Here is a 14,747-nt window from a genome sequence, read left to right on the forward strand (position 1 = left end):
GAGTGGAGGCCAAGGGAACAGGGTGAACGCAGACTGGAGAGGACCAGCAGATTGCTCAGCAAGTGCAGAGGCCCAGAGGACAAACACAAAACGCGTTTAGGGAGTGGAAACCCATTCAGGGTGAACAAGTTCTTTTCCCAGTAGCTTCGTTCAGGTTCCTTGCTTTGGACCTGAGCCCATGTATTCTGGACTATATTTCTGGTTAAGCTAAATGCTATTCTGGAGGTGGGTGTGGGCAGGGAAGGTGGAGGATGGGCAAAGAACAGGCCCCACCTGCAGGCTCCTCATGGAGGAGGAGACCCAGAGACGTACCAGGATGGTGCTGACCAGGTAGTGGCCCCTGCCCCTGGGTTTGGGTGCTGCTGGGCACTCACTGGGGCTCGGTTCTCTTTCTGGCTATGGCCAATTAGCCCAGATTAAAGTTGGAGTTTATGGGGGAATACTCCTCAACAAAGATCTAGAGAGCACCCATACATCCCAGGGACTCTTCCAGGTGCTGGGGTTGCATTGACACAGTGTTCAAACTCCTCACCTGGCGGAGCTTGCAGCCTGTGGGCAGGCCCCTCAGCTGAGGCTTGGCCTGGCACAAACAGGAAGGAAACTCTACCTGTCATTGTCCCTGGACCCCCAGCTCCACCCAGAGACCTGACTGCTGGGTCCAACCCCAGACCTCCAGGGTCCTGTCAGACTTCCCTGCTTGACATCCCATTCACAGCTACACAGGTGCGGGCCATGAGTGCAGGTGGCGGGCACAGGAGCGCCCCCTGGCTCTCAGCCTTGGCAGTATTTCAGAATCCCCTGGAGGAGTTTTAACCTACCTGCCCGAGAGATTCATGTGAGCTCACTCTGGGTGAAGCCAGAAGCTGGTGTATCTTAAAGTACCCCCAGAAGCAGCCATCTGGAAGAGGGTTCTGGGGAGAGGGGTGGGAGAGGTTGACCTCAGGTAAGCCCTAACCCACGTGCCCGGCCCTCTCTCCAGGTGGCCACTGACAAGGACAATGGCATCCTTCTCTACAAGGGAGACAATGATCCCCTGGCGCTGGAGCTGTACCAGGGCCACGTGAGGCTGGTCTATGACAGCTTGAGCTCCCCTCCAACCACGGTGTACAGGTGAGGACCACACCCCCAGCCACCATTCACCTCCACACCAAAGCAGCCAGGGTGAAACTAATACCCCACCATGCATGCGCGCGTACACACACACACACACACACACACACACACACACACACACTCTTCCTGCACAGAGTGGCAGGTGGGAGGGAGAAGGGCAGCACTGGAGGCAGAGGCAGGCCAGGAAGGCAGGCTCCAGCGGGAAGATGACACCTCATTACCATAAGATAAATGGCCAGCTGGCTACTGTGCATGGATCCAGGTGCTCCAATGGGAATGAGGCTGCTTAATGAGACGCCCTTTTCAAAATGTCATTCTAATCTTTTATTAGTTTAAGAAAGAAAACGGGGCAATTAGCATGCAATACAAGGGAAAGACATTCAAGAGCATTGGGAAACAGGGCCACTGCTTCAGTGACTTTCAAATTGCCCTGAAGGACAACTTCAGAACACAGTCACCCTGTGTGCTAGTCAGCTTTCCACTACTGTAACAAAATGCCTGAGGAAATCAACATATAAAAAGGAAAAGTTTATTTTGGCTGACAGTTGTAGAGGTTTCAGTACATGGTTGCTTGGCCACGTCACTTTGGGCCTGTGCATTGGCAGCACACCATCACAGGGAGTATGTGAAGCAAGCAGCTGGTGTCTTGGTGGTGGGGGAGCAGAGGGAGAATGAGAGGAAGGGGCTGGTGTGCCAATATCCCCTTCAAGGGCACACCCTCCCCCAGTGATGGGAAAATCTGAAATTCTCCAAAATCTGAAATTTCCTGAGTGCCAACATAGCACTCAAAAAATTTTCAGAGCATTTTGGATAAGTGATGTTCAACAGGTAAAGTCTGTGCAAAAATTCTCAAATTTAAAAGAAGTTCTAAACCTGAAACCAGTACTAAAGAGCTAAAATATAAAATAATTTTAGTTACAAATGCCTTTATAATAATTCTTAAAAGTAACCACTAGAATTTTTAGATGTCTTTGTTACCCCCAAATTGTGAAAACCACTAGTGGGAGCTGAAACTGTGGTTCAGTGGTAGAGCGCTTGCCTAGCATATGTGAGGCACTGGGTTCAATTCTCAGCACCATGTATAAGTTAATGAATAAAATAAATGTCTACACATCTAAAAAAAAATTCAAAAAAAAAAAAAACCCACTAGTGGACCAGGAGCAGAACTTGGGGAAATCCCAGAACAAAGTAGAACCATGCTCTTCGCCATGGAGACAGGAGCGTGTTCCATTGGGGTTGGTGAAAAGAAGAAATAGTTGGACTTCCTCTTCCCCCCAACTAAACCTTTTCTTCAGTTGAAACTTGATATTGAACTCAAGAGTATTAAATGCATAGAGGCCAAAGTGCCCTGGGGGCCGGGGATGGAGCCGAGTTCCCACCCTAACCATTCAGGCCCCAGATTCTCCTCCAACAAACCCAGTGTGAAAACCTCTGGTTACAACCCGTGGTCTGGCTGGGGATGTGGCTTGGTGGCAGGGTGTTTGCCTAACAGGCACAGGACCCTGGGGGGCATCCCCAACACCAAAAACAGTAATGGAAAAAAAAACAACAGTGGTTCTGAGTGTGGCCCTGAGGCAGCAGCTGGTGCCTGGGAGGTAGTAGAAATGCAGAATCTGCCCCAGTACTTCTGAATCCAACACCTGGGCCCATGTGAGGGTGAGGCTTGTCCCAAAAGATCTGTGTTTTAAGGACCCTTCCAAGTGATTCCGATGCGTAGGTCTGAGGACCACCAGTTCACACGTGGGAACTCACTGGAGAAGCAGCCAGTTGAGTTGCATCTTTTTCTTTCTTTCTTTCTTTTTTTTTTTTTTTTTTTTTTTTGGTATGGGGAAGGAACTTTGGGGCCCTGGACCACTGAGCCACATCCCCAGCCCTATTTTGTGTTTTATTTAGAGACAGGGTCTCACTGAGTTGCTTAGTGCCTCACTTTTTGCTGAGGCTGGCTTTGAACTGGCAATCCTCCTGCCACTGGGATTACAGGTGTGCGTCATGGCGCCCGGTTTAAGCTGCATCTTGATGAAGGCGAGGAACTAGTATGAGCAGAGAAGAGGTGACACGCCAGGCTGGGAGGAGCAGAGAAGGGGTGGCACGCCAGGCTGGGACAGCAGCAAAGACAAGAGGCAGGACAGGGGCATCAGCCAGACGGGAAGACTAGCCTGGAGGGCCGGAAGCACCAGAAACATCCCGGGTGGGGAGGACTGGGTCAGTGGATATGGAGAAGCAACTCGCCCCGTGGCCTTAGTGCTCCCTGGAGACGAGACCTCCTGACATCTCTTCCTGGAACCAGTGGCCCTGCTCCAAACAGGAGGACAGAAAGCCAGGGGGGCAGGGCCACCAACAACCCACATGTGCCTGGCAAAAAGCCTCTGGTGCCACACAGACCTGGGTGTAGGCAAGTGACCTGCCTCCTGCCCCAGCTCCCGCACTGTGTGCCATGGACACCACAGGAGGCCCTCCTAGGCACTGCTGAGGGTTGGGAAGGTGCTTGGCCGGCTGAGCTGGACACAGACCTGTTGAGGAGGCAGGGCCAGCTTCCAGTGCAGCCAGGCCCCTGCAGAGCCTGGGCCTCCTGAGTGGAGCCCCCCTCCCCAGCTGACCTTGGCCGTGGTGCTGTGGCTTAGTCAGGGGCAGGCTCACAGGAGGTGCTGGCAGCATGCTGAGAGAGCGCTCCTGTCTGAGACATGGCACAGGGGCATGCCAAGCTTCTCCATGGGAAGATCCCAGTGATGCGCATCCAGGAAACCCCGGCCTGGAGCCCCACGCCAGCTGGGGGACCATCTTCACTGCCCTTCAGCTCTCAGTTGTAAGGAGCCCCAGGCTCCAGAAATCCCACATTGAAGTAGTTTTGCTTCCAAATCCTTTTCTCTGAGGCAGCCCTGTTTTTGTTTTTGTCCCAGGCCAGATTAAGTATGCCTTCTCCAAAATGGTTGGAGCCAGAAATGTGTTGGATTTCAGACAGTTTTCAGATTGTGAAATATTGGCTTATACATAAGGAGCTATGTTGGGCATGGGTCTCAAGTCTAAATCCAAAATGCACTTCTATTTCATATACACCTTACTCAGCCCAAAGGTAATTTGTTGTTGTTGTTTGTTTGTTTGTTTTGTTTTTTGGTACTGGGAGTTGAACCCTGGGGTGCTTAATCACTGAGCCCCATCCCAACCCTTTTTATTTTTTATTTTGGGACAGGGTCTTACTAAGTGACTTAGGGCCTCACTAACCAAAGGTAATTTTTATTGCTCCTGTATTTTGACTGTGATGCATCACATGAGATCAGGTTTGGAAATTGCTGTTTTTGACATCAGTGAGTGCTCACAAATTTTCAGATTTTGAAGTATTTTTGAGTTCTGTATTTTTTGATTAGGGAAGTTCAACCTATAGTATTCTCTTCCACTCTTCCATTGACTCAGAAAACACAACCAAGCACCTCGTTTGGGCCAGACGCAAGCCCAGAGTAGGAGACATGGAATCAGGCACACACAGGCCCAAGAAGAAGACACAACTCAGCACATTACACCCCCATGTTTCCAATCTGTGAATATTTCAATGAAATCAACAAAGGTATATTAAAATATGTTGGAAATAATAATAATCTAGAGCTTATTGGTATAATAGCATTAATAATATTAGTGATAGCAATAATTTTAATGAATATTATCACAAATCATTTACCAATTACTTTTCTTAAAATATTAGAACTCTACAAACACAAATATGTGTTTCAAAGTTACCATAAGGTGTTTGTTGCTCAGTGTAAATTGTTCAGGTGTTCCAGAAATGGGACTTTATGGGTTAAAGAAGCAGCAGTTATCTGGGGAGAAGCAAACAGGTGTCCTTGGAGACACCGCAGCATGCGGTGGGGACACTTCTGAAGAAGGAGCAGATACTTTTCTGGGACGGGGAAGGGTCCCTGGAGAGGAGGCAGTGTTCCAGAGGCTTCTCCACACTGAGGAGCATCTCCACAGACCAGGAAAAGCCCTGGGAGGGGGACGCCATTAGAGGATGAAGGGCACAGACTGAGGTGACAGCTGGGAGGAGCTCAGGAGGCCATGCCAGCCAATAGAACCGGATCTCCTCAGAGTGACTACAGTGACCTCTTGGCACCAGCCTGCCACCTCAGCCTTGGGGCGTGAGCCAGGGAGCCATGCCAGGGCTCACCCGTGGAGTTGGCAGCTGCAGACTCCTACGGCCAGAGACGCCCATGAGCCAGGCCAGGGCAAGGGTGAGCAGCCAGCGGATTTACAGAGCTGGAGCAGCTAGCTTCCAGGGGCTCCCTCCTGCCGGTGCCTGCTTTGTTGGCCTACCCAACTGTGGTCACAGGAGGTGGTGAAGGCACAAAACGCATTCCAGGCCCCAGGACGAAGACACAGGAAAGCCCACCTGAGCCCCTCCCTGCCCCAGAAGGGGACAGACTTCTCTGATGCTCAGAGCCAGACTTGTCAGAGGCAAGCTCACCCATCTGCGAAGCCAGGGGCCCAGCAAGGAGCAGACGTGGGACTGTAGATGGGAGTGCACTAAGGAGCAGTGGAGACCGCGGCAGCCTGGAAGGAGCAGCCTCATGCGAGGGCAGATGACCTCCAAGGGTTCTGAGCATCAGGAGGGGCTGGAAATTTTAGGTTTGTGTAAATATCCCAGTTTTTAAATATTCGACTGTTTAAAAAACCAGTATATGCAAGCAAGCTCTGCCTGGTGTGGCACATGCTCCTAGAGCCGTAATTACTACCATTCCATTTACTCTCAAGGCCTTCATGGTCCTCAGCACAGGCCCCGGGCAAACCATCACTCCTCTTCAGGGGGATGAGAAGCCTACTGCTCAGAGGAGGCCAGTAAGTGGCAGAGTTGGGGTCAAACCCAGGATAGGTGTCCACCCAAGCCTGCTCTCCCTCCGTGCTGGGCCCAGAGCCAGAAGAAAGCATGACCTGTCCCTAGGGTACAGCAGTGGGGCTGGCTGCAGTGGGGCTGAAGTCTCAGGCTGCTGCCTAACTAAAGCCCAGGGACTCTGTTCCTGCGGGGCTCTGTCGCCACCTACTGGTCACACTCAGCATACAGGTAAGGGCCTCCAGCACCTGGAGGATTGACCACCCTCATAATCCCCTTCCTGGCACAGTGGCCTCAGGTCCCTTGGCTGGGAACATGGATTTAAGTTCTGCCTCTGCCGTTTCCACTGTAATATGGAGCATCTTAGTCTCTGGGCCTGGCATCTCCGGTTTCCAAATGGAGAAAAAAGTGCGGCCCCACCTTGGGGTTGAGAGTGCTCAGGGAGAGAAGGCTAGTCCTGTGCTTTACATAGCAGCCCAGCTCCTGGCCCCACCACCCCGGCCCCACCAAGCCCTCAACACGTGCCCACCCACCATTGTTGTTAAGGCAGAATAGGACCCCCCGGCCACTCTGGCCTATGGGCGTGCTCACCCCAGCCCCTGCAGGAGCCTTCCAGCCAGCTCTGCCACCTGCAGTCCTCTCCGTCCTGCACTTGATGCCAGTTCTGTCTGACTCAGTGGATGATGAGGAAGACTCTCAGGGCCCTGTCTTCTCCTGAAATCCCTACATATGTCTCTAGGGGACCGATGACCAGGGCTTGGAACACAGTGTGGCCATTTCTTTTAAACTAAACACTAGGTTTTTGTTGTGTCTCTTCAGTTTTTTTCTCTTCTTTGAAAGCAGCAAAGCCTTCTTCCCATTTATATTTTATCTTTAAGGCCAAGAATTCTGTATTTTTTTTAAAAGACAGAAATGAAACCAACCTGATTTGGAAGAGATGGTAAAGAATCAGAACTTCCAGCACAGTGCATCCCAGGCCTCTGGAACCCACAGCTTGAAAAGCACTGGCTTTGGGCATGATAGGTGCCCCTGGTTCAGATGTGCCTGGAAGAAGGTGACCTGTCAACCCATGAGCATTTGTTGTCGTGGATATGGCCATGAGAGCTTTGGGTTGGAATCAGTCCTCAGTTCCACCACTTTCAAGCATTGTGGTCTTGGTCAAGGTCTTTAGGTTCCATCACTATATAATAGGGGGCCCACAAGAATACCCCCCTCAGAGGTGGCGATAAACCAGTGAAATGATAGACTCTCAAATCCCCCATGGCTGTGGAGTTGAGAACCCAGCAGACAGGCTCTGTTACGGTCCACCAAGCTGCGCTCCCAGTCTCTGCCACACCCAGACTTGGCTCCTCCACACCCACATCATGGAGGAGGAAGTCACCATTTCCACAGTTCGTGAGAGCTTCTAAGGATCTTGCACTGCCCACTAAGGCCCAGTGTAAAACAAGTACAAAACTCATTGTATTCAAACAGAAACTGGGCTCACAGAAGTGGGAGGGGCCAGGGTGATAGATCCTCACCCCTGAGCATGAACTGGCAGGAGAAGGGGCCTGTCTGCAACTCCTCTGGAAAGCCAGGCTCTTGGGCCCTCAAGAGCCCAGCTCTTTGTCTGGGACAGGAGCTGGCAGCCACAGCTCCCTACTGCCACAGCAACTGCCAAACCACTGTCTCCAGGACGGTTGCCTTCAAGGCCACGCATAGGCCCTGGGCTGAGACCTCAGAAAGCAGAGAAGAGAGAAGGCTTGGAGCCAGCAGCCAGGAAGGAGCCAGTGGTGTGTGCTCAGCACGGCTGTGTGTGTCCAGAATAGGAAAGAGCTGCCCTGCTCCCTAGACCTCGGCACCAAGGAAACACCAAGACTGCCTGCCTATCCAGAGCCCCCAGGACAGGCGGCTGCTGGCGTCCATTCAGACACCTCTAGGGTAGGAGCCGCCATAGCTTCAGTCTTGAATGTCCTTCAAAGGTCCATGTGTTAATGACTTGGTCCCTGTCTGTGGCACTAATGGGAGGGTGTGGAACCTTTGGTGGTGGGGGGGGCCTAGAGGGAGTAAGTTAGGTCACAGGGGCGTGCCCTTCCTCTCCTCTGCTTCCTGACCACAGTGAGGTGAGCAGGCCCCCTTTGCCACACTCTCCCGCCATGATGTCCTGTGCACCAGAGGCCTAAAGCAGCAGGGCCACTGGCCAGGGACAGAAACCTCTGAAAATATGAGCCAAAGTCCATCTCTCCTTCCCTTAATGGATTGTCTCAGGTGTTTGTCACAGTGACTGAAGGCTCACACAGGAGCCAGCGTGCATTCAGGACAATATCACTGAGAGATGGTCCAGGGTGTGTCTGCTTGCACGTGTGGTTGCAGAGTGTGAGGGTCTGTGGTCCCTGCACACCAGCCGCCCCCTGTACACACTCACCAACTCTCTGAAGGATCCCGGGCTCAGCCTTGTCCTGGGCTCATGGCTTGGAGCAGCTGGAGAATTTCTGGAATCAGGCAACTTCACCTCCAGGCAGCTGCCCAGCTCCCTATCAGAAACAGATTCCTGCTGGTCTCTCTCAGTCCCACTCTTCCCACCACTCCCCTGTGTTGTGGATGTGCATAGATAAGCTGGCTATTTGATTTAGAGGAAAGACTGAGACAGGTCGAGTGTGAGCTCTAGGTGCCCCGTCCATCCTGCGCCTAGGACAGTGTGGCCTGCATGCACCCTCAAGTGGATGGACAGATGGATCATGGATGCATGATCAAGCAGAAGGGGGAGGGAGGGAGGAGAGGGAGGGGAGGCGGTGGATGGGTGGAGAGGAGGGAGCATTGGCAGATAAATGGTGGGAAGATGAACAGATGCGAGAAGAGATGGCCCACTGAGTGGGTGAGTCCTGGGGTCCTGCATGTCACCTCCACCACCTCTTTCTTCCAAGAATCAGCACTAAGTAGGATCTCTATGTTTGCAGGCAATGATAGATTCTTGGTATAAATATTCTAAATAACACTGATAACCGCTCACATGGTCCCAGTAATTTACAGTCTGCAGAGCACGACCACATCCTCCTCAGATTTGATCATCACAATAATTTTGAGAGGTTTTCCCCCCACCTGCGTCTGAGGGAATCAGGGTGGTCTGTCTCCATGACTGCTTGACTAACCGTGGTGCCACCCAGCAGCAGGGACGAAATGGGCTCTGCTTTCCCCACTCCAGCCCAGCCTCGCCTGTCTTCCCTGGGTACATCCCACACACTCTCTCTCCAGCTGAAATTTCTAAATCTGGGTCACTCACTGAAACTGCCCACCTGAGAAATCAGTGCCACCCCTCCCTCGAACCCTCTTGTTGAAGGCTACAGGATTCCCCTGGGAGATTGCAAGGAGAGAGGGAGTGTGCACAGACCACCACACCTGAATGAGCAAGATCGGTCCACCCAGTGAGCCCTTGTGTTCAGGGAAGAAGGAGGTGGCACATCTCCAGAGTCTTGCCATCTACCATCGATACTCCTTCCCAGCCCCGGGAACTCCCAGCAGAACCCTCAGCAGAACTCTGGAGTTAAAAGTTCTCCCTATGAATACTGTTCCTGGCATGTATTAGCTGGGTGACCTCTGACAGATCACCTAGCCCCTCTGGGCCTCAGTGTGTTTTCTGTGAATTAGGATATCTAGTATCCACTTCATAGAATTATCTCAACAGTCACATAATGTGAGTGAGCCACTTAGCACCATGCCTCGCCGTGCCCATAAGCCCTCCGTGAGTGCTTGTTGGCACCAGCAGAGGCTGGAAAAGGGGCGGAGGGTACCTTCATTCAAGTCCCTGCTGAACCACTTAGTAAGGCCTTCAGGAAATTTCCATGAGCTTCCACCTTCTCATCTCTGTACTTGGGACAAAAAATCTTAGTTGGCAGGGGCGTTGAGACAATTAACTTCCAAATGTGTGATGCATATCCCTGGAAGCCCATGAGATGAATTTAGGTAAAATGAAGATACACTACTGAAACATTGACTGTAAGATAATGTATTTTGGATACTGGGAAAAAAAATTTAAATCACAGCCAAACTTTTTTCTTGAAAAATATTTCTTAGAACAGGGCTAACCTTACAGGCTTACTGGTATTTGAGGGGGAAATGGGGCCATCAAAGGCAAAATTTTGTGAAGTAAATAATGCCCGGGTGGTATGCAGTGGCCTGAGGAAGGAGGTGCCGAGCTCTGTGAATGACAGAAAAAACACAAAGATTGCCAGGTGGAATAACTGCCCCTGGACAGGATCTCGTACTAGAAGGGGAAATGCCACAAGGGACCTGTTGGATCCTTTGGAAAATTAGAACAGGAGATGCTCTGAGGTACGGTATGAATGTTAAGTGGTTCCCAAGTTGATGACTATGCCGTGCTTACATAAGAAAACATTCCTGTCCTTAGGGAGCACAGACTGAGCTATCTGGGGGTAAAGGCCTGTGGTGTGTGTATCTTCCCTTTAAATGATTCAGAAAAACTGTGTGTATGTGTGTAAAGAGAGATAAATAGGGATAATAGGAGAACCTGGGTAGTAAGTATTTTCTGTAATATATTTAAGTATTTAAGTATTTGGGGCATATGTAATCTTGAAGCTATTTCCAAATAAAAAGTAAAACAAGATGCAAGTCATGCAGGCCAAGTTTGCAGCCCAATATTGGCTGTGGAAGGCCCTCACTGAACCTGTCTCTTTCCCTCTCTCCCTGCCCAGTGTGGAGACAGTGAATGATGGGCAGTTTCACAGTGTGGAGCTGGTGATGCTGAACCAGACCTTGAACCTGGTGGTGGACAAAGGAGCCCCCAAGAGCCTGGGCAAGCTCCAGAAGCAGCCTGCCGTGGGCATCAACAGCCCCCTCTACCTTGGAGGTAATGCCCCCTCCCCGCCGTCTCCGGCCCTCTGCTCCAGCGCTAGACCCAGACCTACCGTAGGGCTCCCCTGCTCCCCTCTCAGCACCCATACAAAGCCAGTCAGGGAGGACTTCCTGAAGGAGGCGACGACCTGGGCATTATAAAAAGCCACTAGAGCAGCTTGGTCAACACAGGGATCCCTGAGACTCCACCCAAGTCACCTCAGGGTGCTGGCCCAGGCCCACAGTGTGCCCTGGGAACAGGCCATCCAGGTGCAGGGGACCAGGGAGTACGCCTGACCCAGAGCCATCCCAGAAGGGACACAGGGCACAGCTTCCCCCCAGAGGAAGACAGCTGCTCCACCCCTTCACCTGCTCCCCACCATCTCCTGCTCCCCCCCCACCTGCTCCCCCCCTCACCTGCTCCCCCTATCTCACCTGCTCCCCCCTCACCTGCTCCCCCCCTCACCTACCCCCCACCCCTGTCACCTGCTCCACTCATGGCTAAAACAATACTTCCAGCCTCAGGCCCAGCCACAGGCCCCCAGCAGGGGGTGGCGGGAAGTGGAGCAGAAAAGAAGACCAAAGCAGACCTGGTGGGAAGCAAACCCGGCCTTTTCCCGCTGTGCCTGGGTAGTAAAGGCCAGAGGACCTTGAACCCAGAGTTCCACTGGGCGGGTTGCTCCTCCGCATCTTCCTTCCTGCACTCTGGCGGGGCTGCCCTGGGTTCTCCCGAAGGGTCTGGAGGCCCTCAGGGTGACCTGGTACCACCCATCCCTTGCCTAAGCTGATGGTCCCTTTGATTGAGCCAGTGGTCCACATGGCAATGCTGATCTCTGCCCCCTCATTTTTTCTAAGGAAGATCAAAATACAGGATTTTTGTGGGGTAGTTTCTATATTTAAGCATTGACAATAAATTCAAGTGCTGTTTTGTTGTTTTTTTTCTGGGAGGGGAGTTGGGGTGGGTATTGGGAAATGAACACAGGGGCACTTAGCCACTGGGCCACATCCCTGGTCCTTTTTGTTTTTTATTGTTCCTCCCTAAGTTGCTTAGGGCCACACTGAGTTACTGAGGCTGGCTTTGAACTTGCGATCTTCCTGCCTCAGCCTCCCAAGCCACTGGGATTTACAGGCCTGCACCACTGTGCCTAGCTGAATTCAAGTTTCGCCCCCGGTGCAGGACCAAGAATGCAGGTCTTTCCCAGGATATGGCCCAGGTACAGGCCGTCATCTCAATCTGAATAGCAAAGGCCCTTAACTAAGAACGTGTGAAGGACACCTTCTCATTCAGGACTGGGCCGGGGCCTGGAAGTCGGGTGGGAGGAGGGGCTCAGGCTGTCCCTCTCCCCTCCCACAGGCATCCCCACCTCCACTGGCCTCTCGGCCTTGCGCCAGGGCGCGGACCGACCGCTGGGTGGCTTCCACGGCTGCATCCACGAGGTGCGTATCAACAACGAGCTGCAGGACTTCAAGGCCCTCCCGCCACAGTCCCCAGGGGTCTCACCAGGCTGCAAGTCCTGCACCGTGTGCCGGCATGGCCTGTGCCGCTCCGTGGAGAAGGACAGTGTGGTGTGTGAGTGCCACCCAGGCTGGACCGGCCCGCTGTGCGACCAAGAAGCCCGGGACCCCTGCCTTGGTCACAGGTCAGTGTCCTGACAGTCCCAGGCTCCCAGCATACATGCTGGCCCTGTCCCCACCTGAGGAGGGGGTACTGATGGAGGAATGTGGTCACGTGGTGGATAGCGCCATGACTGCTCAGTCAAGAGGCTGAGCTTGCGCATCCAGGCTGCAGGCCTCACTCAGAGACATCAGCACAGAGCCTCGCTCAAAACACAGGGCGCCAAGCCGCCTGTGACTCTGTCTGAAGATACCACCAGCTCCCGTGTTGCCTTTTGTGATTAGAAAAAGGCACCCCTTTGGGTGCATACAGCCCTTGAGCCATTGAAGGGCGAGTAGAACAAGGGTGAATTCAGCTCCAGGTGGCTGCCCCTCAGCCAGTGCCCTGGGTAAGGCCCCAGGTCTGCATGACCACACACAGCACACGCCTGATGGGTTCTCATTATTACTCATTCAACAAACATTTATGGAAGGCCTACTATGTGCCAGGCCTATGCTTAATATAAGAGACCTGGTTTCCCAGTGTTATGAAATCTGATACAACCAAAAATGCCTCCAGAGCCAAGACTGGTCATTTGTTTGCCTAAACAAGCTGGAAACAACATTTTGGATTAGAAAGAGGGATGGCTGTAAAGGGTTTGAACTTCCTGTGTTATCCTTGAGTGTGTACATTTGAATCTGAAATAGCATGAATCCTGGCTCTGAATGTCATCCCATTAGGGAAAATGATGCATTGTGGTTAAAAATGGAGTCCTCACCACCAGTCTTCCCACCTAGGAGACATGGATGAGGCTCTCCTGGGAGCTGCAGTGGTGTGGTGGTTTGGGCAAAAGAGCTTACCACCAAGCCTGCCACACAGCAAGTGGCACTGCTCAGGGTACAGGTTAATATAGCTCTTGGTTGAAAAGCCTGGGCCCAGAGGTGTTTTGGATTTGGGGTATTCTCAGACTTTGGAATATTTACACACGTATACAAGGGCTGGCAGACATGTTGGGGGTGGGACCTGAGTCTAAATAAGAAATTCATTTGCTTCCTATATAGTGTGTACACATAGCCCTAAGGTAGTTTCAGTCAATATTTTTAGAGCACCTGCATTTTAACTGTGACCCATCCCACAGAGTCAGGGGTGCAGTTTTCCACTTGTGCTATCATGTTGGTGCTCAAAAGTTGTAGGCTTTGAAGCATGTGGGATTTCAGATTTTTGGATTAAGTATGCTCAACCTGTACTGGTAGTAGTAATAGTGTTATCCTTTAAGATGATAGAGCCATGGAAATGTTTACAGAAAGCTTACTTTCCTCCAAGCACTGTGTGTGTGTGTGTGTGTGTGTGTGTGTGTGTGTGTGAGAGAGAGAGAGAGAGAGAGAGAAAGAGAGACTATTGGCAACTGAGCCAGTTGTCATAGCTGGTAAAGGACATTGGGGGAGGTTGCAGCTGGCCACTGGGACAGGGAGTTTGCAAAAAGACAGATGCTCGGCCACTGGGCTGGCAGAGGCAGACCACAGGGCCATGGCTCCCAGGCTGCACTCAGCTCAAGATCCCACAGTGCCGGATCCCTGGTCCCTGGCTGGGTTGGACAGGGAAGCTTCTGGCAGTTACCTGCTCTAGTTCCCACCTCCTCCTCCTCTCTGCCCCCAGCTGCAACCATGGAAAATGTGTGGCCACCGGAAGCTCATATGTGTGCAAGTGTGCCGAGGGCTATGGAGGGGCTTTGTGTGACCACAAGAACGACTCTGCCAATGCCTGCTCAGCCTTCAAGTGCCACCACGGGCAGTGCCACATCTCAGACCAAGGGGAGCCCCACTGCCTGTGCCAGCCAGGCTTTAGTGGGGAGCACTGTGAGCGAGGTGAGTCTACTGTGCTCATGGGAAGAGCCCCGGGAGGGATGCAGGAGTCCGAGCTCGACTCCATGCCCAGAACATCTCAGTCTGGCTGTGCCATTCAGGTGACATGTGCCCTTGGTTCAGTCACACTCGAAGCCTCAAGACCCTCAACTTGAAAATGGGGGCAATTCTATAGCTTTCTGTATCAGATTCCTCCTGCTATATAACAGATTGACCCCAAAACATAGCAGCTCCAACCATAGTATTTGTTTCTATCTCATATGGTTTGGGTGGGTCAGAAACTCAAAAACGGTTTAGCTGGAATCGGCCAAGGTTGGATTTAGCACAGCAAGGGCCGTGGGTTTCCAGAAGCTGATCCAAGAAGCAAGATCTGCCTCCACTTTGGTGCATTTCCATGGTGCTGGTGTTGGCAGGGGCCCTCAGTTTCTCCCTATGTGACATCTCTACCTGGGATACTTGAGGGCTCTCACAACAGGGAGGCTGGCTTCCTGCACAGGGGAAAAAAATCAAGAGAGCAAAGAGGAAGCCACAAAGC

The 14,747-nt window shown here is 52.1% G+C and overlaps 1 protein-coding gene across 1 annotated transcript in view; it reads left to right on the top strand.

The window, feature by feature from the left end:
- SLIT3 (slit guidance ligand 3) overlaps positions 1-14,747 on the top strand; it is a 575,787-nt gene that overhangs the window by 550,115 nt on the left and 10,925 nt on the right. The window contains exons 32-35 of the mRNA XM_081292656.1: positions 980-1,110; positions 10,618-10,772; positions 12,111-12,396; positions 14,007-14,215. Coding sequence (XP_081148782.1) covers positions 980-1,110; positions 10,618-10,772; positions 12,111-12,396; positions 14,007-14,215 — 781 coding nt within the window. The remainder of the gene's footprint in view (positions 1-979; positions 1,111-10,617; positions 10,773-12,110; positions 12,397-14,006; positions 14,216-14,747) is intronic.

This window comes from Spermophilus citellus, assembly GCF_964194105.1.
Source record: "Spermophilus citellus genome assembly, chromosome: 1".
Classification (NCBI taxonomy): Eukaryota; Metazoa; Chordata; class Mammalia; order Rodentia; family Sciuridae; genus Spermophilus; species Spermophilus citellus.